The following is a 27692-nucleotide window of genomic DNA, read 5'->3' on the forward strand; positions in this document are numbered from 1 at the left end:
GGCATTCATTGCACTCAAAATGTGTCCATTGTGATTTGGTATTTTCTACATTTTAAAATGTGTCTAAAGGGAGAGATATATGATCCAAAAAAAAAATGCTTATTCTATCGCTTATTACTGCTTCAACTACTTTGTCAGAGTGTTTATCTTCCTCCTTCCTGTAGAAACTCTTCCTGTCTGTATAGTGACATCACAATAACTAGCCCATCAGTAGGGCTTGCCCTCTGAGCACCCTGTGGCACAGAACCGACATATTCCAACCACTCACTATAAAACTACACAAGACAACATCTGTTGTCTTGTGTAGTTTTATAAAAAAAAATTTAATTTAGAATGAAGCCATGGTATTTTATATGCCACTTTTCTGCTGTTTTCTCTTGCATACTGCCATAAATCGTCACATTATCACAGGTTACTTGCTTGGCACTTTTAGCTATTTAAAAGTTGTAGGGGGTTGTATTGGGTTATTTGGCACTTGGGGGCTATCTGTGTAAGGACTGAGATGGCTTCATGGAGCTTTTTTGAGAAAAAGTGGCTTGTATTCACATTCCCACAAAGGGGAAATTAAAAAAAAAATTCCCATGCAACTAGCTGTGAATTTATAAGATTCTCGAGTTGAACTACTACTGTTCAGTGATCTTACCATTTGGTAGCGAGTGAGTTATATGGTGTGTGAGGTATTTTCTACATCTGCCTTGGGTTTACCTTCATAAATGAAAAGTATTATGAGAGTTCTGTCTCTAGATACTATTAGTAATGATAGATATTAGCAGTTATAAGTAATGATAAACATTATTAGTAGATATTAGTAATGAATATGTCAAAAATAATATCAGGTTTTGGCATAGTGTTTCCAGAACAAATTATTATAATAAACTAATTGACAATTATAACATTTTGGTCATAGTGAATTAACTCCATTTCTTCACTTATTTGTGAAAATAAGCCCCTTAATGCTGCCATTATACATCAGCAAAATCCTGTAAAATTTAATTTTTAAAATACTTATATTTTTGGGGAGTGTTAAATTACCCATATCACTAATTACCTTCATTTGTTCCTTGTATTACCACCGATAAATTTCGCTACGATTCAGTTTCTGACATAGCATACTGCTATTTTATATTTTCAAGATTTTCTTATTATGTATTGTAAATATCTAGCAGTATTTCTTAGAATATATTCCTAAGACAAACTGTGTAGTGTCTAAGTAAAAATACTATCATAAGTTTCTGGGAAAATTAGAGTACATTTGATGATATGCTTGTTTTTGCGTATTATGATGTTTTTGTTAGTTTACTTATTTCATTTTAGGTAATAATTTTAGAGTATATTTTATGTAATTGAATCCATAGCCATATTTTGTATAAAGTGCTTATTTCTTTGTATAGTTTATGGTTTTAAATATAACATTGTCAGACAGAACCAGACATACAACAGACTCTCGTTTATCCGACGTAGTAGAGAAAAATCTGATATTGACACCGTGTGACTTCCTTGTATGGCTTATTAAATTATACACTATTTTTGCTGCACTTCTTTTAAACTTATTTCCTGGAATCCATCTAACTTAATTAGCCGATCTCTCAAGGCGCTTTGAAAATGACAATAAAAATTGCAAATTTTGAAATTAAATATCCCACTCAGTTTTTGTTACAAGTCAAATTTCTTCTGATTTTATTTTTTCATAACGTATATAAAACTTTCCCAGATATAAGTATAGGAATTGGGAGACTGCATTAGGTTTCGTTATTTGTTGAAATTTTTTCCCCCCCTAATTTGGCACTGCCAAAACATGCACAGTTTCATCATTTAACTGCATTTCCAACTTCTGCAGTTGGAAATATATGACTATGACCAGTGATTTTGAGAATAAAGGTCTGGCAAAAACATAAAGTCGCATAAGGCAGTCCAATATATATATATATATATACAGTCAAAAGTCTTTAATCCGGACTCGTCGGGACTTCGGCGATTCCGGATTATCGATTTTTCCGGATTATAGATCATCAGTTTAAATCTGGTAAGATGGCATGCAGAAATTATAAAATTAAAAATATGAAACCGTAATTTATAAAATAATGAGCAATTATGATCTAAAGGGTATCAAAATTTACCAAAAAATAGCCGAAATTAGAAAATTGCAACCAGAAAACTATTTGATTTGTATTCGTGATATTTATAATGACGAGGAATTTGATTTAAATCGTATAAAGACGGAGTACATCAAAATTAAATACTACATTTAGTAAGGAATTATAAGCCGAATAAAATAAAAACATCTGCCCTGAAGATAACGATAGTGTTGACAGATCAACTTCCAGTTCATTGCGCGCCGCGACGTCCCCCCCCCCCCCCGCGCAGAGCAGCGTGAAATTGATAAACAGATTTTGGAACGGTTAGATAAACAAAGGATATGCTTTTATCCATTTTTTGTAGCAATTCGTTTTTGTTTGATGGACATCGAAACATACTTTCGTTTTCTAGATCCTTTGGGAGCTCCAGCATCGGAAATTCTATTTGACATAATCGAAAGTTCAAGCTTACTTTTAGAAAATTGCTCTTACAGTCTGCAAAAAATAATAAGCCGGATCCAATTCGAAGCTTAAGGAACAACGCAATTATCAACATTAACTGAAATAGATAATTAGATAATTTTAGCTTATACCGTTCGTTATACATTAAACGCGCACGCGAAAACGTATTCTGCACTTGCGCAGACGCATATGCGCAGTCGTAAATGTCTTGCGCGCACGAGTAAAACGCCTATGCGCATGCGTCAATGCGGCGCATGCGCAGAAAGATTTTAGCTTTGAGGTCCGGATTATAGATCATTCCGGATTACGGGTGTCCGAATTAACGACTTTTGACTGTATATGTTCTGCTGATTGCAATAAAAAAGCATGTGCACCACTAGGTGTTAGAGCAGTCGCATATAAAAAATTTACATGTTTTACGACTAATCATTTTTGAGATATGCGAGATACATACATGCAGACATCACAAAATTAATCCCTTTTGAATTTATTTTAAATCTGTGTTACAATCTGTTTTGGAAAAAAAAGACTCCTTTATTCTGTAGGTACATACATACGCCCCACCCCCAAAAAAATCATCTATATGCATCCGGGAACAATCAAAATGGATATTTCTGCTGAAATACCCAAAATTTATTGTTGCATTAGATTTTATTGCCATCCACAATGAGTGCATTTTGAGCTCAACAGCTTATCAGGGAATAGTTTTAAAACAGATTGCAAAGTTTTATCCATAGTGACAACAGCATAAGTGAGTTAAATAAAAGCTTATAAAAATGCGGCTAGTTAGAAAAATTACAGAAAGTCCCATAAAAAGAATATAATGTTACATACCACAATTAAAATTAAGAAAATCAACTTTTAAAATGAAATACTGAGAAAAATGTGCATAAACTTATTAAATGGAAACTTTCACAAGGAAGTAGAAAGTGTCAAACGGAATGCAGGTTGTGAACGTAGTCGTTGAAGTTGTTATTGCTCCTGACTCTATCCTGTAGTGCACCCATCTACATTATGTATCTGTCATTCATTGCAGTGTAGTTTATCATTGTCTGCGAATTGGTTTATGGTCTATTACTGTTCATGTGTATCTGTCTGCGTCTGTTGTGTTTAATTTAACGGTCATTGGTGGGGTGTTTGCAAGCTGAAATTGACATAAGTAAAGGAAGAATGATCATGAAAACGAAGAGAGTTAAATCGATCAAGGGAAAGACACTGCAGAAGAAGTGCGTGTGTGATTATGGCAAAGCCTCAAGGGCTATCTGCCAAAGGGAAGGATGCCTTTGGGGAGTACTTTCTAAGGGAACTGGCTCGTATACACACTACACATGGGAGAAACCACGAAAAAAACCCAAGCAGCCTGCCTGTTCACGGGATTCGAACCTCGGACCGAACTACCAGTGTTCAGCGACTTTACCGCTCAGCCGCTGGTGGGCCACTGCAAAAGATAACTGACGACTTTGGGGTTGGAAGGGAATAGGGAGACTGGAAAAGGAAACAAATAGTATTAGAAAATGCTGTGTATCAAAGAGATATGGAGTGTGCATTAAAATAAAGAAAAGCTTTAAAAAGATATTTTGAAAAACTGAGTGAAGCTTTGTGTGTTTAGTTTACATAGTTTGGGGGGACAAAGGTATGTGCCTATTTCAGGGCTTATTTTGCAGCAAAAGGCGTTGCATGCTTGTACTTATTTTAATGAAGCATACCCAGATTTCACTGTAAATGTTGGTTAGATTTACAGATGGAAGAACTACTGTGGTATTCAGAAGTTAAATGTTTGGCGTGAAAAACTCTCACCAAATTTTGAAGAAATGAGAAGGTCAAGAAAACATTTCAAAACAAATTCATTTGTCCCTAAGCCCCCCTCATCTTCTCAAGGCGAGATTGACAACTGAAAACTTCCACAGCACATATGTAACAAGCTTGGCCCCAGTTCCGTTGCTGGGTGTCAAGACGCATAATAATAAAAATTGAAACACTGGACTTTTTGAATCTGCGTCCCACGCAGTAAAGCAGTACTACACGTAGTAAAGAATGATTGAAATTTCCACTGCCACTGAGGTTCTGAATGCAAGATTTTTACTAGATATTTGTAATTAAGGCCTTTCTACGTTTACTGTAGTTAAGAAAGACGACATTTTTTTAGAGTGCAGTAATGGTACAGCAAACTTCAAAATGGATCTTGTAATGAATGGAAATGCAAAAATTTGAATCACTCATTGCTGACATTTTAAGTATTCAGTAATGGTACAGCAAACCTCAAAATGGGCCTTGTAATGAATGGAAAGTCCTCAAATCCTAAAGCTTTTAAAATAGTCTAAAAAAACGCGCTTCCTGTAAAGTATTAGTCAGAAAAGCACATGGATGAGCAGTGAAATTTTCAGAGACTGGTTTTCTGAGGAATTCATTCCTTCAGGAGAGAAGTTTTTGAAAGAAAATAGTTTATCCAGAAAAGCTGTTTTCGTGCTAGATAATGCTGCAACGTATCTTAGTGCAGAATTTCAAGATGGTGACATTAAGGCAATGTTTCTGCTCTTCCTTAATATAACAGCCGTATGCCAACCCATGGATCAGGGAGTTTTGAAAACGATAAAAAAAGAGTCATCGCAGAAAGTTACTGTTCGCATAATGATAGAAGAAATTGAAGAAGGGGGGAAAAAAAAGATTGAAAAGTTGAAACGCAGCACAGCAGATCCCCGGATGTTAAGATGCATTTTTGCAAGAAATTGGATAAAGGGTGATGATCAGAATGAAATAACTGATGAAAAAATTGTTTCTGTTGTCAACTGCTATGAGAACAAAATCGAAGATCAAAATCAAGCAGCAGTGGCTGAGCCTCAGAGAAATTCCAAATAACGGCGGAATTAAGACTCTAGAAATTGTAAATAAATATATTGAGCAGCAAGAAGCTACAAGAATTGACATAGTGATGCTGCGAAGGTGGGAAGGCTAAGTAGTGAAGAAACGGCGTTCGTCCAGACTACGGTAAAATATTCCTTTCAATCATTACAAGATTGAACTTTTGAAATACTGTATATAACTTCAGCCAATTCTGTGGCTGTAAGTTTTATTTTTCCAGTTCATTTTACCTCTTTTGTTGTAAAGATAATTATTAGGCTTGTAATATGTAAATATAACATAGTTTGAAGTTTAAAAGCTCTAACACCTCCCTGTTGTCTGATATTTTCGCTTATCTTGCGTTCTGTCGCCCGTTTATGTCGGATAAGCGAGACTGTACTGTATAGGCAAAAGCTCTCCTAGTGGGCTCAGCGAGAATTTTTATCATCAAGTTGGCAACATTTGACGATTTTGCACCATCTTGGCGATTTTATAGAAGCCTTGAGAAAACCCAATTTTGAAGTAATAGAAGCAGTTTGTTCCAATGCTTTCAGAAGGCTCAGTAAATCTATATATATGTGGCTATGTTTTAATTGTATAGAGAAAACTAGTTTTGAGTTACTTCAAAGTGTCATTCGAAAGCATAGCTGAGTTTATTCTGTGAGTGAAATGGGTATGATATTTCCTCGTGTTTTAGGAGGATTTACAGTATATCTTTTCTGTGTACCTTCATTTATTGCGGTAAATTCCCAGTTTCTTCCTGCTCTTTTGAAGCAATTATTTGAAGAGATCTACACAAACCAGTAATTCGCAATACTATTTTAAATTGCATGATTATCTACATTAGATTGTTCTCCACTCTCCTTTAGAATCAATGAAAAACTACTTTTATAACATTTAAATATTTATTAAATAAAACATTAAAATACTATAAATATTTTTATCCAGATGATGCATCTTAAAATGCTTACACATGATAAAATAATAATATTAAAACAAAAATGAAATATAGTATCTCGATCTTTGTAGGTACTGATGTAAAATGGAAAAAGCATACGTTCGATTAAAAGCAAATTAGTATGATTCAAGTAAAAATAAATAAATAAAGATTAGTTAAAGACCATTATTTGTAAGTAAGCGATGTTTTCTTCAAGTTAAATAAATAAATAATATGTTGGATTTATAAATAAAATTTTAATAATGAGAATTTTTTTTAATTACGAAAATACAAAAATTACAATGTTAAAATTTATGATAAAATATGCTCGTAAGAGAAAAATTCAAACCAGAAGTAACTTTTTTTATTATAGACATATAAATTAATAAAAAATATTCTTTTCTTTCTACAAAGATCGAGATTATTAGTATTATCAAATATAATTTTTATAATAGCAACTTCAAAGTTATTTCGAAGTTTCCAATTTGTTGCCACCAGTATACCTTTGTTTTCAAAATATGTAAAAACTGGAAATAAGATAAAAAGCTTGCATTATGCAGTTTGTGACTTCTTTCATTCTACTAATATCAAAGCGGGAAAGTTTATATATACTATAAAGCTTCCTATGATGTTAAAAAAATTTAGACGAATCTTGTTGAATTCTTTGGCAAGCGTGTAACGGAGTTGTTTTATTTCCTATTTCCTAAAAAGAAAAATATGTAAGATTTTCTTTTCCAAAACGATCAAATTGTATCAAGTTAATAATTAATCATTTATATTTAATTTTATAGCAAAATAAAAAAAAAAAAAAAAGTTTGAAAACGGCCACCCAAAATAGCTCTTTTAAGGTTCAATACTTTTTTTTATCAGTATTTATTATCAATAGAGAGGCCGCAGGTGGAATAGTAAAGTATTTTAAAGGATATTAGAGGCATATACATCTAAACCAACATAAGAACACTACATATCTTCTGTATTTGAAAAGCGAAAAAATGTGTAACGTAATTCTGTAAAAATATTTAATGTTTTTAATTAGGTACATTGGGAATTAAATGCATTTATATTTAAATTAATCAAATTAAAAAGTACAAAATTCATATTCATATTAAGAAATGCATCTGTTACTTTTAAAGGCCCATGGCTTTGCCCTGGATCCGAGAACTACGTAATGCCATCTTTCAACAAGACATGACCGCATGCTGTCAGTTCTGTCCTTACATTCCTCGACCTGCTTTATTAAATCACTGGTCAATAAACTCAGTCACTTACATTTCATTAAAATATCCCGAAACGAAAACAAATACACACTAATGACCGCTATTTATTAAACTCATCTCCGACGCTTATTAAATTAGCCAAAAATTGATTTTCAGTCCAGAATATCCTAATTTTACCTATCAAAGCTTTACATAGTTCATCCATTTAATGTATTGCGGATTGTGACTTTATCATTCGTATATGTAATTGTTTAGAGGCATTGTAAATGAGGGTTCCTTGTCGAATACCAACTGATAGGACGTGAAAGCGTAACTTCAATGTCCTATCTTTCAAGGTTTCCATTTTCAAAAATCTTCGGTTTGGAATATATATGTTATGTCTACAAAGACTTATGAAAAAGTGCATGAAATTCTTCTAAGCATTATCATAAATGAAGTATTTTTGAATGGAAAAGAAGGGGTAACTGTAGACTGAAGGAAAAGCAAGGAAAGCATTGGTCTTGCTTATAATCATGAAGTGGTAGATTGACTAAACAGACGAAAGGCAATCTTTATGTGTGTTAAAGTAAAAATAATAAATTTGAATAAATCATTGTGAGAAACATTTAAAAAAAATTGTGTCCTCAACTTGTCAAAATGCTAAGTAAAACGACTTAAACCTGAAAGAAAAGCATAAAAGATTTAATTGTGCTTGGCAATTGAACCCAAGGTGAAACCACATTTATACGGGGAATTTTCCAAACAGCATTATGCATCTTACTGAAATAAAGAATTATAATTAATGGAGAACTAATAAAAAATTCAAATGTGTTAAGGAAGCACAAAAGAGATAGAAAACTGACAGACAAAGGAATTGCTTTTCTAGAATGATTTCAAGCCATAAAGCTAACAAATGTTTCTATTTCTATAGCTATTTTAAATGTAAATATAATTAACTATAAATGACAGAAATATCAGTTAATCAGCCTTCACAAAATAGCTACCGTTTTCACCTAGTTATGTTTCTTCCGATAATTTTCTGCTTTAAAAATAACCCGATGATTTAAAGTAAAAACTTAAAACGGTATTCAAAATGCAATAAAATTAACGTAAAGAAAATGCTTCAGTAAATAAATGAAGTGGTCCATTTAATGATGACCCGTATTAAAAATTAAACACAAAATATTTAGTTAAAAGTGAGAGCGATATTACTTAAAATCCGGCGCCATAGAGTCCAAAAAAGAGCAGAATGAGTTAAAATTTAATAAAAATAAAAAAGGATGGGTAAGCGATTTGAATTTCGAAAACTAATTAGATGGGGCAGTATGAGATTTGAACTTCTTCCAAGTGTAGAAATAATGGAAGCATTATCTGAGGAAGGGAAGCTTAATGATGCTTACAGGGCAAATTTTAATTTGAAGTATTTAATTAGTCAAGTGCAGAACTCGATTTCAGACATTAGAATTTGAAGAAAAAACGCAGTATTCTCTCTACAAGTAGACAGTATGACTGTTTGTACAAAATTGAATGCAAATTGCATGTCCTTACGCAAAATGATCAGAAAATTGCCAGATTAAGAAACTGTAACGTTTAAAAAAGGTAGAAAATTTCAGTCAGCAAAGAAACAGGTTTACAAATGCAAAAAACATAAAGTGGCAGGTAAAATTTGTTTTCATATTAGTTGATATCTTAAGGGTTAGTAAATTAAAGAGCATTAATTTAATACTTACAAACTATATGCTTTATTTTATTTTTATTCATCATTTTCATTTTTGATCTGAATGCAAGCAAGTCAGTGAAGCTGGAACAAAATGAACCATTTCAGGAAATATGGTTCCAATAGGATATGTTATGCCCTAGAGAAACAAAGGCCACTGTACTAACTGTTATAAAATGTAAGTCATTTTAATACTGATATTATTGCCTGCATAATAATTATTTCAATTATATCACAATACGTTGTAAATATATAGAAATCTCCATAGTCCATTTCAGAATGTCTTGAAGATTTGAAGTATTAAAATTATTTAAAAAATATGAAGGCTATAAAATGCACTGCTCAAGTAAAAAATTTTTTTAAATACCACTTTGCTCCTGCTGCACGATAATATGAGGGTGACGAGTTTCTGTAATTTTTTATTTCTAATCTTCGGTAACTGTTTGGCAAGCAAACTTCTTCGGTAACTGTTTGGCAAGCAAAACATCTGTAACTCGGTTTGGTTAGAATTCTACATGTCCTTATAAGTATCCGGATGAAGAGTGCAGCAAATTTGTAAACAGAATTCGCGCTATTTCTATACATAACAAGGGCTTGTTTGGTGAACTTTGAGCTGGCTGTTCATGACATCATAGTTATCCTTAATAGTATTTATAAGTGATCAGGTAAAAGGATAAACTATTAAATGGAATTTATCAGCGGGCTTTTTAAATCATTATAATTCAGCTCTGCCCCTGTGACAAGGAGCATTGTCTTGCCGCAAGAGACTATTTTCAGTGCGGAAGACAAAAATTATGAAGAGTCAGCAATGATATTCACATAGTTACCACCTATCGTGCTGTCTCCTGCAACAATCACCTGTTGGAAGGACGTCATTCTCCCAAAACATTTCTCCACTAGCGGATGATCGCTTGGAATTCAGGATACCCTTACTTATCAATGGGATGTAAAAGAAGTTGTATTTCATCTGACCAAGCAATTATTTTTCATTATTGCATGGCTAAGCACACTGTAGTCGTAGAAATCGAAGATACTGGGTTAATAAAAGCCCAAGAGAAAGGTGTGTGCTGTTCCACGAGAACTATATTTAAAAAGTTCGACGAACCAGTGACATCTATAAGGAACTAAATTTAAGTCTTTACTAGTTGAACTCTTGTCCTTTAAGTGCTACATGGAAACTAACTGAGTTATCACTAGTAGCTTGACGTCTCCTGAAAACATACAGACCCAAGTATTCAAACTATTTCTACCTCACTATTTCTGAAGGTTAAATTAAAGAATTACAACGTAAAGTTCAGTCCCATGTATCTGGGAGGAACATAATATTTATATTAAAATATTTTCTAAGTACAATATTTATTTATTAAGAGATAGGTAAAAACGTACAAATTCACGGATCGGCTACTAACAACTACTCAAAATCTGAACTTAACAGTCAAGTATGTTTTGAGATTTCAGTCTTGAGTGAGGCAGCGGCTAATTGCCAAGTGACATGTTGAATGGCAAGCAGCCGCTATTAATCCAAACTATCATATGGTTACAACCCATTCCTCTAATTTTATTCTAAACGCTTGCCACTTAAATCTGTGTAATCTTTGGAATAACCGAGCCAGTGACGAAATGAGGCAATAAGAAGGATGTAAATTAAAATCAACTTGATTAGTGAAATTCAAATGTAATGCCAAAAACTCTGTGCTCAGATACAGTTGTTCGTCGGATTTGCTTTGCATTCAGGTGCCAGTTTGCACCTGTCAAAGAATGTGGACATTGAAAACTCTCCCGTTTGGTTAAGGTAAAGCGGCAGCCATCTTCTTGCTTTAGCCAAGCGCGGCAGTTTTCTCAGCGCATTCTTACAGTGTTACTTCTTACAGTGTTGGAATGGTCATAACATTTTGGCTGATCAGTGTGTTATTTAATTTCACTTCATCAGTTTATTGCTTGATAGCATGATATTCGCTTGAAAAAGAAATTGCATTAAAATTAATTCTCCTTAAGACTGCTTTTTGTATAGAATAGCAGAAACTTAAAATTTTAATTGCAATATATAATATATGATCAATAATTTTAAAAACTCAATAAAAATTTAAAAATAATTCAATCCGAAAATTTTAAATAAAATAATTAAATCTATTCTTTATGCTGTTACGAATTTTATTCATATCCCCATCTAGGGTAAACAGTTATCGAGGCGATTATATAGTTTTTACACTATTCAGAGTATTAAAAAAGATCAGAACTTGATTTCAGTATCTTCATATGCTTGTTATGATTTCCTTATTCAACTGAAACTTTTGAATGAAAAATACTATGATTGAATATCAACTGAATTATGATCTCGATGACATTAAAGGAAGAATAGTTACTCATTCAGAAAGAAATGCTTTGTTAATTTCTCTTCCTGTAGTTGCTAAGAAAAATTAAACACAGATGTGAAAATAAATCCATTTCGAGCTTTAGCAATTTATTAAAAATAACCTCCAGAACGCACTTTCAAATACCGTAATATTATTGTGAGTTTTCCTCACAACTGAGATACGTGTTACTAGTTGTGAGAGGATTTTTTTCTAAATAAAAGAAGTATTAAGACGTACATTTGCGTATAAGAATATTTATGTATATTGTCAACAGTTATGCAATATTTATGTATATTGCATTTGAAAAAAGGATATAGTTTCCTACAAAATCTTCGACGATTTGGCCAACGGGAGACAATCAGAATACAATCTTAGAATGTTGGAATTAAAAAATTTACTTTAAAAACCAACACAGAGTTTTAATTAATTTCCACATAAGTCGTTTTGACATTTTATAGTTTGCATGGCATGTACTGAGAGGAGCGGTAAATCGCAAAAGTTCTGGATGAGCTTCTGGAGTGAATCTCATCAGAACTGATGAGAAAGAATATACGCAGAGCTTTTGGAATTAACGTATGCAGGTCTAATTCGAGGACTTGCGAACGAAATTGGCGATATTGGCAAGCAGAAGGCATTGCGGCACAGCAAAAGAATATTGAAGAGGTCTGAAAAAAAAAGGAGAAAAATCTGTCATACCAAGTATCGTACCCAGTGATTAGTATATGACATACCTAGTGACTAGTTATCTATCAACCTAGTGACTAGATATCTGCGAAATCATTTGTATCTACTCTTTTGTTGAGTAGCATTGTTCAAAATTGATGCTTACTGTTTCTTGATTCTATAGCATCGTCTAGAACAGCGGTCGCCAACCGGTGGTCCACGGACCACTGGTGGGCCGTGCAAACTTTTTGATGGTCCGCAGAAAAATTGGGACATTATTTATATTTTTATGAAGATTCAGTTTAAAAAATAACGAGTAACAAAACTTATTATGGAATATGGATTATACTTTTTTTTTAAATTTCAGGTACTATTTTTAGCGAAATTCCTTCAATGAATTTAGCGCCTTCTTAGTTACTTTTGCAGGTGTATCTAGAGATATTTAAAAGTGAGAATTGGCATCTATGGATAAGCTGCTGTTTTCAATAATAGCGCGAAATGGAATTCTCTTTCCTTTTGAATTACAAACATATGCTATTGTAGTCGTTAATAACACAGTCTTTCTCTGTGTCAATAGGCAAGTTGATGGGTTTTGAGAACCATCTGCATTCTTGTTTATAAATTGCCATCACTGGAAGTTTCTGTTTTTGTTTTGTCTAACTGTTGATTGATGGCGCTGTTGCTGAATAAGCGATAATCATTATGTTTACAATAATTAAAAATTGGCAGCATAACACTTTCAGCTTATTGATATTCCTTTGCGTTTGCCGGTTTGTTCTTGCTTTTCGTCAAGTTCCTTTTCAGTGATATGGATATGAAGGTAAGATTTTTGTACTTTTAATATAATTTTTCAGTGTGACCGAAATATGTGTATCAGTGGGATGTTAATAATGTCATAATTATTACTCATAATTAGGGGCGTAGCCTGAATTTCCGTAAAGGCATGCAGCTGAACACCAAATGTTTGGATAATTATATTAACAAATTGAAATTAGAATTACATGTATTGGAAAGTTGAATATTGTTTTTGCGTATGTTGAATGTTGGCCAATTGATATATCCATTTCTATAGCATAATTTTTTTGATTCGTATTCATAATACTTTTTTAGTTTTTATTTATTTTACTTTTGATGTTAAAAATATAATCCCGACAATTTATATCTTCAATGGCTTCATCAGAGAGTTTTAAGAGTCGGCAATTTTTAAGATAACACTTCTTTTTCCCCCATCTACTGGTTAATTAGCTATTTTTAAATCTCTATATATTTTGATGGAATGTGTTTCAAAGACATTAGCTTATATTTTCCTGGATTTATGTCAATTAGTTTAAGAGTTTCAGTGTAGGATCTCAAGCTGTTAAATTCTTCCATTATTTATTTATGATAAAATTTTCAAAATGGCCTAATGTTCTCGTGTGAATTCATCTTCTAAAATAAAGCTTTATCATCTGTTGGTGATTATGATTTTTTATTCACTTGAACCGAATATAAGTCATGTTTTATATTTCTAATTACATTTATGTTTCTATAATGCTCATAGTTATTAAACAAACATTGTTTATAATCTTCAAATGAAATTTTCTTTTTAATGGCACTTTTTCTTTTATACCTTCTGACTTGCTAGTTAAAACCTCTTTAGTTGTGGTTAGGCAATATATTTTCGCTCTTAATCCAACGAATTCTTCCATGATTATGCCATTATTTTCATCTTCCATTTTCCCTAAAATCTTTTTGTTTACTGGGACTATTATATTTATTATTTTTTGGATAATCTGATGTATTAAAATAATCAATTTTATATTTCATATCTTCGTATAAATCTTCAGGTTTATTAAAATATGTGAAAATATCTATTTCCATTCACAATAGAAAAATATTGGCGGAATATTTAGGTTTCATAACATTATAAAGAAAGTCATACATTAATTGCTCTAAATCTAATATTTGTTATTCCAACATGGATTAGTTTATTACAAATGACTGAATTTTTACTAATATGAACAGCAACAAAATTTTCATTAAATATAGTCCGCCGTTTAAATTTTGGTTTAGCAACTAATTTTTTAAATTGTTCATAATTACAACATAATCTGACATAAATTCTCTTTGTAATGCTTCTATTTTTTTTCCAAACAATGTTTTATTCTCCAATTTATAGAAGTCTCTTTCAAAACAATTAATAGCTTTAAATTTTCATTTCTGTATTCACATTTATGTACTTCTTTAATCAAGGAGATTGCTTAATTATTGTATTAAGTTTCTATAAAGAACAACATTGTGTTCTTTACCATATAAAAATATAAAGTTATTACTACCATTTTAGTTTCTACAACCATCTGGAATTATATTTTCTGGGACTAAAAGCATATCTGAATATTTAACGTGTACTTCTTTTGGGTATTTTAAATCAACTTTGAAAACATAATCAATATCTGAACCATCCGATTTATTAAGAAAATCAATACTGTCGCTCTATTTTTATATCCACCATACGGTAGATATCGACTCATAACCCATCCATATCATCCGAACCATCCGATTTATTAAGACAATCAATACTGTCGCTCTATTTTTAAATCCACCACACGGTAGATATCGACTTATAACCCATCCATATAAATTATTAGCATCTAGATACATTAAAAATAATAGGTAGTTTAATTTTATCATAATTTCGCATGTATTTATTATTCGCTTTTCCGTATCTATTACAACAATGAGCTGTATCTCCTCTCGTTCTTCTTCTAACATTAAAATCAAGATATAATCCCTCAATAATTTCAGATCAATATTTTCGATTTTTAGCACTGCGCTGTAAAGTACCATGCGGGATCTAAATCGTATATTTTGGAGCAGACATCTCTGAAGTTTTCAAAGATATCTGCTAATATTTATGTATATGATTTTACATATAAATTTGTATATTCATCCAAGTTTTTAATTTTATTCCATATTTTTTTATATTCTTCATTAGGATATTTAGTTTCATTCAATATATTAGAGAATTTATTTTGAGATGGTAAGTTTGTTTCGTTATATCTTTTTTCAGAATCCGTGTAGTCATAATAATAAATACCTTTTTTTGTAATAAGATTTATATTTTCCCCAGAATAGAAATTTAAACTTTTTTTAAACATTTCCAGTCTGAGATTTTTCTATGAATTATCAAATAATTTCGGTATTGGTTTTATCCCATCCAAATTCTTTTATAAATAACTGCACATCTTAGTCTGGTATATTATATTAATTATTACAAGTATGAAATTAAGAATTTGATAACTTAAACTGCAAGTACTATGTGCTGGTTCTCTATATTTTCTAGTTAAATAGCAATGGTATGTAAGTTCCTTTTTGTCATCTGAAGCACCAAGTATGATTTGCTTTTTGCATCAATGATAAACCTTTGTACTCCTGTAATGCTCTGTAACTATTTTATGTTTTCCAATTTACAACGAAAAAAATGCAACAGATAATGAGAAAAAGTGATGGGAATTTAACAAAAGAAAAATGTAGTGAAAATGTATATAAATGTATAAAAGATCCCATTATTTCATCATGCTTGATTTTAAAAATTCTAAGATATAGAAAATATTTTAACCTTACATAAATGGAAAAAATTGGTTATACGTTTATTGCAAGAATTCAAAAGTTTATAATGATATCAGGCTCTATATTTTTTCAATTCTCAAACTCTAAATTTTTCATATCATTCGTATCATCGTTCGATGAAATGATTCTTGTACTTTCACAGAAGAGATTTTTATTATTTCTGAAGTTTTAGACACGAATCCTCCTATTTTTAAACTGAAAGATTCAAACAATGATGAAATTAAAGAAATTGGTTAAATATGATAATAAAGATGAAATTAATAAATTTGAAAAAACAATGAAGAGAAAACAAAGTTTTTGTGAAATGGAAAGATGCTTAGAAAGCTCTAATTTTTGGAAAGATGAAAAAAAATCAAAGCTGTGAATTTTCTTATATGAATCAAAATATTTTGCAGATTGCAAAATACTTTTACCATTTTATGTGTGTAAATTTTTTTATTAAATTAATTTTATCCATTTAAAGAAAATTATATAATTTTGTCTTCATCATTTTCTTTTAAATCACCGTATTGTCATTTTCTTTTCTTTTTTTTATTAAAAAAAAGTTTTTATGGACATTTTAAAAACTTTTTTATCATGAAAATTTGAATTTTCCTCAAAGTGCCTTTGTGCAATTATGAATGTTTTTTTAATGCAGAATTGATTCTCATCATTTTTGTTAGAAAATTTTAATCTCTAATATGAAAGTTTGAGTCTGTAAATAAGAGGAGATAATTTTAGCTATATCTTTTTTTAATTCTTTATTTGTTTTATATGCTTTCATATTAGAAAAATGACATTTCCTTTTTGTTAACCTCAAAGTTTCCTATCTCGGACATTTATTAACTAGCCATAAAAACCTCATAGCAGCATGATTTGCAAATTTCTTCATAATAAGATTATCAGTCACTTTAATTAATATTAGAGGCAGTTAAAAAAGGTATTTGCAAATTCTGTTATAACTGGCCTTATTAATTGCTATAAGTATTCCCAATTTCTCAGGGAATTCTCAGTTTCCAACATAATAATTCTTTTCTATACATTTGCACGGGTTTCCTTATAGTGTTTTAATCAAGGTTTTTTTCCCCTTTCTTTCTTTCTCTTTTTTTTTAACTATTCAATTCACTAGGCTTGTTGCCAATAATACAAGGCGATATTTTATGTTCACAGCAGAGAAGCGTAGTACCTTAACGGTCATCAAATGGTGCCAAACGTTCTCAAACTCAAGAACTCTTCACTGTTTATAATTAATTTAATTTGCACTCTGATCACAGTTGTTGAAAGAAGAAGTGAAAGCATAGGCAAGCTAATAAGATAACTGGGTTAATTAGCATGAAATCTAATACGTGTACACCATGAAGTGCTAGCAAGCTGTTAGAGATTAGCCTCGTAGCTCGTAACATCTCGGAGAAGTCTGAATTTTTTTCAAACGTCTACTGCAATTACAAGATTTCTGGCAAACGTCTAAACTTACAACAACTACATGGATATATAAAGGCTTTGGATAAACAGAATACCAGTATCAGTTTACAAGAGTCAATCTACACGGCGGGATATTTGCTTACGCCTCAAAATAACTATAATACTACCAGCGTATTACGGGCTCTAGAGACTAAGAAACATATTCTAAAGCATTATTTATTTTTGAAATTTGGTTTAGGTCAATAAAATATCGCTCTTGTAAAGAACAAGTATTTTTAATAAGCCTACTAAGCATACATATTTTCAGTTCATTCTAAAATTTGTTCTTGTTTCCACTGCGAACAACCAAGCGGTGGAAATTATTGGTGGAAAAACATACAGTAAATAAAATGAGTGACAGCACGCATAAAATACAAACTAGCGTCATCTGAAATTTAACATTCTTAACCTGTTAAAAATTTTAAAGAGAAGAATTACTGAAAATAAACGCGAAAAGTCTAAAATTAAAAGAAAAAGATAAAAGACTAACAAATGTTAAAATGCTGATACAGTCTACAATTCCAAAAAGTCTTTGGATAAGCCTGACTTCTCTTCCCTTCCTGTTTTTCACAGATTTCACATCTTTTTCGCTATTTTCAACTAAATACCGTTCAATATATTCTTTTAATTGCATCCTTTTTTTTTAATATCTTCTAACTAACTACTTGACAGTTCTAATGGCAAAATTCTTTGTACCGGGCGTAAAAAGTTATACATCTGTGGTTTTCAATTATAACAGTCTAATGACGTTATCTTTCCCAATGTAATAATAAATGATGTGCCAAATGGGATGAAGTGTGTGGTTTAAAAGAAAATATCGAATTAAGAGTAACTTACCCCCAAAGGATGACATTTCAAATAATGTGAATTACGAGAAATTTATTATATCTTGACATCGTGAAATTTTAAATGAATACTAGTATAAATCAAGAAAACATATCCAGACAGAAGACAATAGATGGCAAACTACTGCAGCAGTAAGAATCAGTCCTACCATTTTGAGTCCTAACCTTTCGTGCAGAAAATGCGTACAATTCCAATCTAGTAAATCTCAGTTCATCTTCGCTACACAAAGTTACATGATAACAAAAATTCAGTTTTTATAGCGAAGGACTTTGACCTGAATTATTATTCCAATATATTTTTGTGGAAACACAAGGCCAATTCTAGCATCAAGACGCAACACGTGCACGAGAATTCCTTTCGAGAACGTCTCAAGTCGTAAAACATCATTCATTTACCGCAGATATAAGCATCTAGATCAATTTTAGTTGAATCTTCATATCACTTACTATTATTTTTTGACAAAATGCATTCTCTTGAAACTATATGGAGATGGTCGTCAGAAAGGCACGAAAAATAACAAAATTGCAGACACGCATCATCGGCGGTGAGGACGGACAGAAGCACAGCATACACCTTCGAAGTCTAGCAGCACAAGAGACAGAAAACCGGTTGTCAGACAGACAGACAAAGTAGACAGATGTCTTTTGTTGCACCCGCTAAGTCTTTCTGCACCGATGGGCGAAAAATCAAGCATAGGTGCGAAGGAAAGGTATATAGAAAGGGGGGCAATTTCGTATTTCAGAGGAGAGTAAAAAGGAACTTCGTATATTTTATACGAGTTCGAAAGGCCAGGAAGAAAAGATGGGACAAAATAAAGTAAAAAATAAATGGCCCAAAAGTAATGGAGAGGGAAAAAAAATTTTTATTTATAATTTAAAAAAAAAAAAAGGGCCTATAGAAATATAGAAAGAAAAGGAAAGGAAACAAGAAAATTTTGTTTAAAAAAAAAAAAAAAAAAAAAAAAAAAAAAAAAAAAAAAAAGAAACCACGATTGTGTTTATGTGTGTAGTCAAAGTTGTTATCATTTACATTAAATAGGGTCTTCCAGGTGTGTGTAATGAGTATGTTTTGTAAAGCTGAATAGATGTAAAGATGGGGGAAAAATTAATAATAAAATAATAAATATTGGGGTCCAGTCACATAACAGTATAAGTCAAGTTTAGAAGCTAACTTTTGCTATAACAGGGAAACTAAAATTTAAAAATTTTTAAATTTAAACTTTTATTTTTTTCCATGGAAACCAATATTAGCCTCTACCTTGAGACACAGTAACTGAAGACATATAAGATCAAGATACATATAATATCATACAAAGTTATACATTAAAATTAAGTAACATCATCTATTGCGGTTTCCAACATATTTATATACTCAGAAAACACCATCAGATAAAATCATAAATCCAAAACAAGGCGAGAACATATCAGCAAAAATAAATAAGTAAATAAATAACGGAGTTTTTTTTTTATTTTAATATTAATTAATTTTTTTAAAAAATAGGCATTTTATTTATTTATTAAGTTAATGGTCATAATTTATTGTATGTGTACTATTTAATCAATTTGAGGCACACTGTATTAATATATGCTTTTAATTTAAATAGATAGGAAATATAGGTTAGAGACTACAACTCTATACAAAAACTACAACTCTATACATTCATTGAGGCCCGAGATCGTGTTTTTCTCTCTCGAGAAATTCATCAAAGGCGCCCCAATGGTTAGTGCTAACACTACTGATAAGGATAGCGTCCCTACGAGATGGTAACCAAAAAAGAACCACATGATTTAAAGCAATTACTAAGTATTTAATGCCAGAACATAATAAAATGAGCATAATAATAATAATGATCATAATAAATAAATGAATTTAAAGGTACTTTAGTGACAGATATTTGATTTAGCTTAGAGAAAAGAAGTTCTACTTATCTGAACGCTCCGTCTTAGTGCTGCAAAAGATTGCAAGGAAGACAAGACCCCCAGGTACAGGAGAACTCCCGGCCTTGAGAACGAGACAGTGCAGAGGATATTCGCGAAACTTTTCTTAAATAAATGAAGATTTTCTGGAAAACACCTTTGAAAATTCAGGAGCTCTTCCAAGATCCTGCCTCCATCGTACGTGATCACAGCGCCCTCCTCTGTTGGTCAGAAAACCGGTTGTAGTGGTCAATCTCGCTCTGTCATTGAGCGGTCGCAGTGAACAGACTTGATGTTGAATAAATGTGGAGACTTGCCTGCACACCCAAGTAGTAATTTTAGCAGCAATGGTTAATCGGCATTATTTTCACTCCCAAATAAGAACTGCATCTCCGGGTTTAATATTTTGCTAATGTTTTCTGATCACACCTTTGAATCAAAATGCTTAAACATTCATATCTAAATTTTTTATTATATCAGCAATTGGTTGTTAACAGTATTTTAATCTGTGATTGAGGAAATGTTCACCAACAAGATCTAAATCAGGAATGCCAGTTTCTCGAAAATCTTCTAAAGATTAGTAGGGAAACAAAGGTACACGTTCAGAATCTTGTTCTGAAACATAGGTAAGTGGACGTGGGTTTATCACAGATTCCGCGTCACGGAATACATTTGTCATTTCTTTAAAAGACAGTAGAGAGTTTACTAAAACTCTTTTAAGAATTTATTGCATAACGCCAATTAAATGCTCCCAGAAACCGCGTCACAAAGCATGAATGGAAATGTCCCACAATCTTACAATTATTGTATTGGTTAAGACCCCAACGTTGATGTCTGATATTACTTGATAATGAATTTCAGATTACATGTAGTTTGTATTTTATACGTTCTTTCATTTATTTGAATGCTCCCCCTTGCGGATGTTAAAATAACAAAGCTAAAATTAAAAAAAGTATTGTGTAGTCAGAGACTATACATATTTGGCTTACTCAAGCTTCCTCAACTTTCAAGCCTCGTTTTAACGTCGTTTAGCAAACTGACTGAAGCTGGAATATTAACAGGCAGAGCTAAGCGGAAGAAAATAAGCTAGCTGCAAGTGCTGTTTCAAAACGTTGTAATCAACACATGTCGCTGATCGCGGTTAACGTTATCATTTGAATATTTTTATTTGTGTACGAAAACTCGGAAAAATGCGTCGCTTAGTTTGATCAACAAATTCGGTTAATATTATCAAAGTATTATCGAATGCTTTTTCAGACTGTAATAAAGTCGCCAAATAAGGTCAAAATAGATTTTCAGAGTTGCGAAGTATCAGCAAAACTGTACTCATGTAAGAAATTACGACACTAACATTTTACGATTTTAGTCAACCATTTAAAAGTAAAAGAAAATGCAACTTTATTTTAGATTAGATTTTGATGATCGCTTTTGAGGATGATCAGAAATAGTTCATTCTCCTTCGGGAGCAAAAAAATTCTGCAGAATTTGTTTCCCTCTGTTCCTTAAAAAAATCTCCTGGAAATATCTATACGAAACTTAGGTTGCTTGTTTGATTAATTTTAAATTTTGCATTTGCATGTTTTCTTCCAGTGAAAGAAGGGTGCTCTCCGAATTTTAAGATTAGTTGTATAGAATCGGTCAAATAATTTCCCGAAATTCTATGAAGAATTCATAAAGAAATTGCTGCGTTAAAAACATTATGAACAAACAGTTCATAAGCAAATTTTTGCATTTTGTTAACTAAAATTCTGTTAAAGTGCTTATTTAAATATTTCTTGTTGTATTTATATTAAATTAGTTAAATTCTATTACTGTTTTGAAGGATATTTTTTCTCATCGCTTAATGCTATGTTTCGGTTAATATTATCAAAATAGCAATGGAAAAACATGATAACATAAGAGCCCTACTGCATCTCAAACATTCAAAACCCTCGACTTAAATACGGGTTAAAAAAATAATTTGTATTGTGACAAGGGCTAAAGGGAAGAAGAAATTATAATACAGATTCAAATCATAAAAACTGGTTAATTAACATAAAATGCTTTACAAATTGGGTTGCATTATTAACATACACATGAGGGAGGATACAATTTATATCAATATTAAGATTATTAAGATTAAGCTATCTGTTAAAATAAATTTAATCTGATATTTTTCGAGTATATTTCAAATACACTTTACATGAAAAAATGTATTTTAAATAGAAATGATGTGACTGGTACTTACCGCCGCTGGACATGGGTAAGGCGGTTGTTGGATGAAAACTACAGCTGGGTAGGAAAGTGGGCAATTTACCTTAAAACGAAGTAGAAATTATTCTCGTAAAAATGAAAAGAATTAAAGAATTAAACGTTAATAAAAATCTACAAGCAGTAGTTAAGAAATTAGAATAAAATTAATATTCTTTTGAGCTAGACAAGTGATATCATTTTCGTTTCTCACATTGAAACGAATTATTCGTACTACTGACGAGAAATACACGTATTTTGTTATTCTTTATTAAACCAGAATTTTTGTAATTACAAAGGGATTCTTTTAGTGTGGCGACATACTTAGAGGAGGAAAAGCAGGTTAGAGGAACAATAATTACCATGGAATATGTAATCACAAATCACGTTTAGTTTGTGAAAATCGCAAAATTATCTGAGCAGTGTTAAGTCGCGTGGGAAACCAAACAAAAATACCTGGTTTTAACGAAATTTCACGTCACCACAAATATCGTCTGCGCAAACAGTTTGTGTTGGCGTGTTTAATAATATTTTGTCAAACGATTTTTGGCATTTGAAGGAAAGAGATTTGTTTTAAGCACTGTGTTGTGAAATTTGTAATAAAAATATCGTTATCATTGAGTACAAGGTCTCTGAAATGAAACTGTCACACTACCAGTTTGGAACCTTCATTTACTTCCAGTTCTGCTGCAAAAAGTCAGCTACAGAATGTCACCAAATCATGCGTACAGATTTAGTTTCTAATGTTTTATATGACACTGTGAAGCTTTGGTATCGAAAGTTCAAATACAAGAACTATGACTTTCAAGATGGAGAGCACTCTGGCCGGCCTACTGATGTTGATGAGGCCCGCCTGTGAGAACTCCGTGGAAGAAGATCAGTATGCAACCACTAGAGAGCTTGATAAGAAGTTAGACATTAGTGCCACTTTGATTAGTGACGCTATGCATCGTATAAACTTGACGCACACGTTCAATGGCTGGCTGACTCAAGGAGATGAGGTCAACGTTTTCGAGCCTGCACTAATCTGCTCGAATATCAATGCGAAGACAAAATTCAGGATATGTCACTTGTGATGAAAAGTGGATTTACTTAAACGACGCAGGCCGAAAAGGCGGTTGGTCTGCGCCCGGCGATCCCGTCGGTAGCGACACAAAGCGCAATTTGACTAACAAAAAGATAATTCTTTGTATGTGGTGAGATTGCCATGATATTATCCAAAAAGAGTACCTGGAAAAAGGTAAAAAAGTGTACAGCGAGATGCTAATCTGAGTTGACGCTGCTATCAAGGAAAAACGTCGAACTGAGTTCCGACGCAAAAAGGTAATATTCCATCCAGATAATGCAAGACCACATGTGTCTGCATTCGCCGGCTGGACTCTGACACACTCGAATGAGATCTTTTGCCACATCCACCATATAGCCCCGAAATCGTTTATTCGAACTTCTACCTTTTTCCACACTAGCAGCTACCTTTTGCTGGTGTTATCTCTCATTTTGCACAGGACGTCCGAAATGAGGCTGATCTGTTTTTGGACCCGCGGCCGCCAAGTTTCTGAGCCGAAGGCACTTGAAAAACTACCAAAACGTTGGCAGAAAATCATAGATTTGGGTGATGATTACTACCTGCACTAAAGGTACTACTTTCATGCTTTTTTCTAACTTTATTAAGAAGGTTTTGGGCAGAAAACTTTCGTTACGATAAGAAATGTAACAGAAAGTAAAATAGCATTTTGCTTTATTCTGTAGTTCACAACACAGCACGGTACAATGAAAAATTATTATAAGTGTTCTTTGAAATGTCGGCCGTGGGCATCATCGCCTAACCCACATCAATGGATAAATGATTGTCAGAAACGCTTGAACATGCTGTCGGATGCCCTTGAACTGCTGTTAGTGTCTGCTGTCTACAACATCATTAACCTGCTAATGTCATCAGGACTGGATATTGTGGCCACGAACTAATCTCAACACCGATCGCATTTCCCAGGATACACCACAGACAATAACCGAATTACACCAGCAAGAAGAAGCAAACTCCGTACTTATTTTGAAAGAAGATACCTCGGATGACGAATTCTGAATGTCTCCTGTCCCCTGCAATACCTTACAACCTGCATTGTATCTGCAGTACCTTTGAAATCCAATAACATTGCATAAAATTATTTAGCTTGGCACCAACACGCAACATAGCATGCATGATATTGTACTCTTGTGCTGTATATAGTTGTATAGTGTTATATTTTATTTTATTCTGTTCATATAACTGTGCGCAAACTAAATTCTAACATCTAATACTCTACAAGCATTGTGTATCTGACTTTGCACTATGTATTTGTCCTCTGGGCAATGTGTATATAAAACGTATTGTGTACTTACTTTAATTCAATAAGCAGTGTGCATCTAATATAATATCTAATAAGTGCAGCGCATTCTATAACATAGTGTCTCCAGTTATTGCCTGCATATCATATCTGTATTATACAAACTATCTGTATTATATCTGCACTGTATCTAGCATATATATAATGTTTAATTCATCTATATCTATCAATATTGTATCTGCATTACATGAATAATCTCATTGCTTCGCATAGAAATACATAGCTTGGCCACATCACACAACATAGCATGCATGGTGCTGCGTACTATAATTGTGTTGTATATAACAGAATAGTGTTTTAATTTGTTAGTATAATTGTATTTATATAATTGTGCACCATAATTGTATTGTATCTAGTGTTTTGTGTTGTATCTAGTGTTGTTATAGTATTTGATTCTGTGTTTTAATTTGTTAGCATAATTTTGTTTGCATTAAAGTTGTATATAGTAGTATAGTGTTTTATTTTGTTTGTACAGTTGTGCGCAATATAATTTCTAATATCTAATACCTTACAAGCATAGTGTATACGTTTTTACATTGTATATCAGTTTTGTATTGTATATCAGTTCTGTAAGCATTGTGTATATAAAAAGCGCTGCATATCTATTCAAATTATATAAGCATTGTGTATCTGATATAATACTTAAGAATCATAATGTATTCTACAGTGTAAAGTTTCATCTGTAATTACTACTTGTACTGTATACAATATCAGCATAATACAACCTACTTGTTTTATATATGCATTGCATCTGCTCTACACAAAGCGCAGAATTAATCTGCATCTATCTACATTGCATCTACTTAACCTGTATAATATAATAACCTTGCATAGAAATACTTGGCTTGGCAACATTACACAACACGGCATGCATGGTGTTATATACTTTCATTGGCTTGCATATTGTTGTATAGTGATTTATTCGGTTTGTATAATAATGTGCACCATGATATCTAATGTCTAATATACAACAAGCATTGTGTAACTGATTCTGCACTGTGTATATATTCTGTAAGAGCACTGTGCATATAAAAAGCATTGTGTATATATTCTAATTCTATAAACATTGTATACCTAATACAATATCTAATAAGCATTGTATACAGTGCAGCAAAGAGTCTCATCTGAAATTATTGATCGCAATGCATACGTTAATGGCATCATATAACCTGTCTGTATATGTAGTGTCTGTATAGTGTATATGTAGTCTGTATTTATCTGCATTGTAACCGCATTACCTGTTTAATAATCTAATAGCTCTACATAGAATTATTGGGCTTGGCAACATCACGCAACACAGCCTGCCTAGTGCTGCGTGTAAAAACTGTGTTTTATTTTGTTATATAGTGTTTTATTCTGTCTGTGTAATTGTGTATAATCTAATATCTAATAACTCTACATGCATAGTGTATCTAATCTCGCATTATGTATTTATTCGTATTGTGTACCTATTTGATTTCGCATTCGTAAATATCTATAAGCATAGTGTATCTAATATAAGCACCGCGTAACTATTCAAAGTATATAAGCATTGTGTATATTGCTTGTACAAGTGCAAGCAATCTACTAATATTCTACAGTGTGTCTGCATGTTTTATGTATGTTTTATATGCGCATTTTACATGTGATCTATATGTGTCTTTAAATGTGTAAGTGTATAATATATATTAGCTCAATTATGTTTCATTATAAGTATATGTTTTACTTGTATAAGTGTGTGCAAACTAATATATAATTTCTGTTACTCTATAATGTTTTATATGTGTTATATATGTGCTCTAATTTCTTTAAATTATGACATGTTAAAACACGAATATTCCTTCATTTAAAAAATTTTTATAAGTATATATCTATAACCAGCGATTGCCGAAATAAAGACTGGGTAAAAGAACTTTTGAGGCACTGTACGCATATATATGAGTAGGTGCTGTTTTCTGTAAAATATAAAATGTGACGGAAAATTATTAACAAATTACTAACTTAATTAGCAACAGCCCTTTTAATTCCTCATTTCAATTGAAATTAGGCAAGGTCTTCAAGGCATTTGCACTGACGTCATTCTTTCCCTGCAATATTCCGCATTGCTGTAATTTTCTTGCTCAGTCGCTGTTTAAGATTAAAACAAAGGAGCAGGCTTTGCTGCATAATACACATCAATTTTCCTCTGCTGTCACCTAGCTAGCATTCTGTTCACCCCTCTGCAGTTTTCTTCCATTGTTCTAAAATGTAATTGCGTTTTGTATAAAATCGTGGGGTGAAGAGTACATTCGTTGCGCTAAGTGATATCTACAAAATGTTCTTCCAAAGAATTGTTTACGTTCAGGAATATAAAGTGTTTAATCGTCAGGCTAGTTGTGTTCTGTCAAGATTCCAGTCTACTACACAATCAGTATCTTAGCTATCTTCTAATTTCATTTTCTCCTTAGCCATGACTGAAAAATAAATACTTGTTGTCTTCTCTACTAAGTTCTCTCATCATACCATCTCCAAATTATATAAATATATAGTGTTTTGTTTTTTAACTAACGTTACTCAAAGCTATTAATCGGAGTATCAGCTGAAATGACACCAAATTTGGTAATGGGTCTAGTGAAAAGATTTTATGATAAAGAAATTCGTTCCGAAAATCGCTGATTGGAAAAATGTAGCGCTCCCAAAGGGTTACAGAAATGCAATTTATTCAATAAAAGATCTTCCTCGGCAAAGACATTAGAGCTCTTTCAGTGAGACCACCATTCTCTCGACCACATATTGCATCCTGTACACAACATTCTCGACGGCCGAAAGTAATATGTCACCAGGAATGCTCAGCACGAAAAGTTCCATGTCACCAGGAGTGCTAAACCGGAAGTAACATGTCAGACCAGGAATGCTTGTGATATCCTGTCCTTTAAGGTCGTCAAGGTTGAAACCCCATAAAGATATACCTCGAACATCAAATAATCCAAAAGGAGAAATTCACATAGTGTTAGAATCGGAGAGCGAGGCAGTCCTGCAAATAGAAATTCAGAGGCTCGTGAGCCTTT

At 32.3% G+C, this 27692-nt stretch overlaps 1 protein-coding gene across 3 annotated transcripts in view; it reads right to left on the reverse strand.

Moving 5' to 3' along the window:
* Window positions 1–6367: 6367 nt before the first annotated feature.
* LOC118195968 (uncharacterized) overlaps window positions 6368–27692 on the reverse strand; it is a 77167-nt gene continuing 55842 nt past the window's right edge. For 2 of the 3 annotated variants that reach the window (XM_035367314.2, XM_035367313.2), the window contains 3 exons: window positions 22281–22349; window positions 9239–9364; window positions 6368–7015 (listed from right to left, as the gene is read on the reverse strand). In XM_035367314.2, coding sequence (XP_035223205.1) covers window positions 9275–9364; window positions 22281–22349 — 159 coding nt within the window. In that variant the 3' untranslated portion in view covers window positions 6368–7015; window positions 9239–9274. Of the gene's footprint in view, window positions 7016–9234; window positions 9365–18128; window positions 19229–22280; window positions 22350–27692 lie in introns of those variants that run through there. The other variant, XR_015038262.1, reaches the window with a different exon arrangement.

Source organism: Stegodyphus dumicola, chromosome 1 (genome assembly GCF_044657685.1).
Source record: "Stegodyphus dumicola isolate Sdum_Otavi_A_Nest chromosome 1, ASM4465768v1".
In the NCBI taxonomy this organism is placed as follows: Eukaryota; Metazoa; Arthropoda; class Arachnida; order Araneae; family Eresidae; genus Stegodyphus; species Stegodyphus dumicola.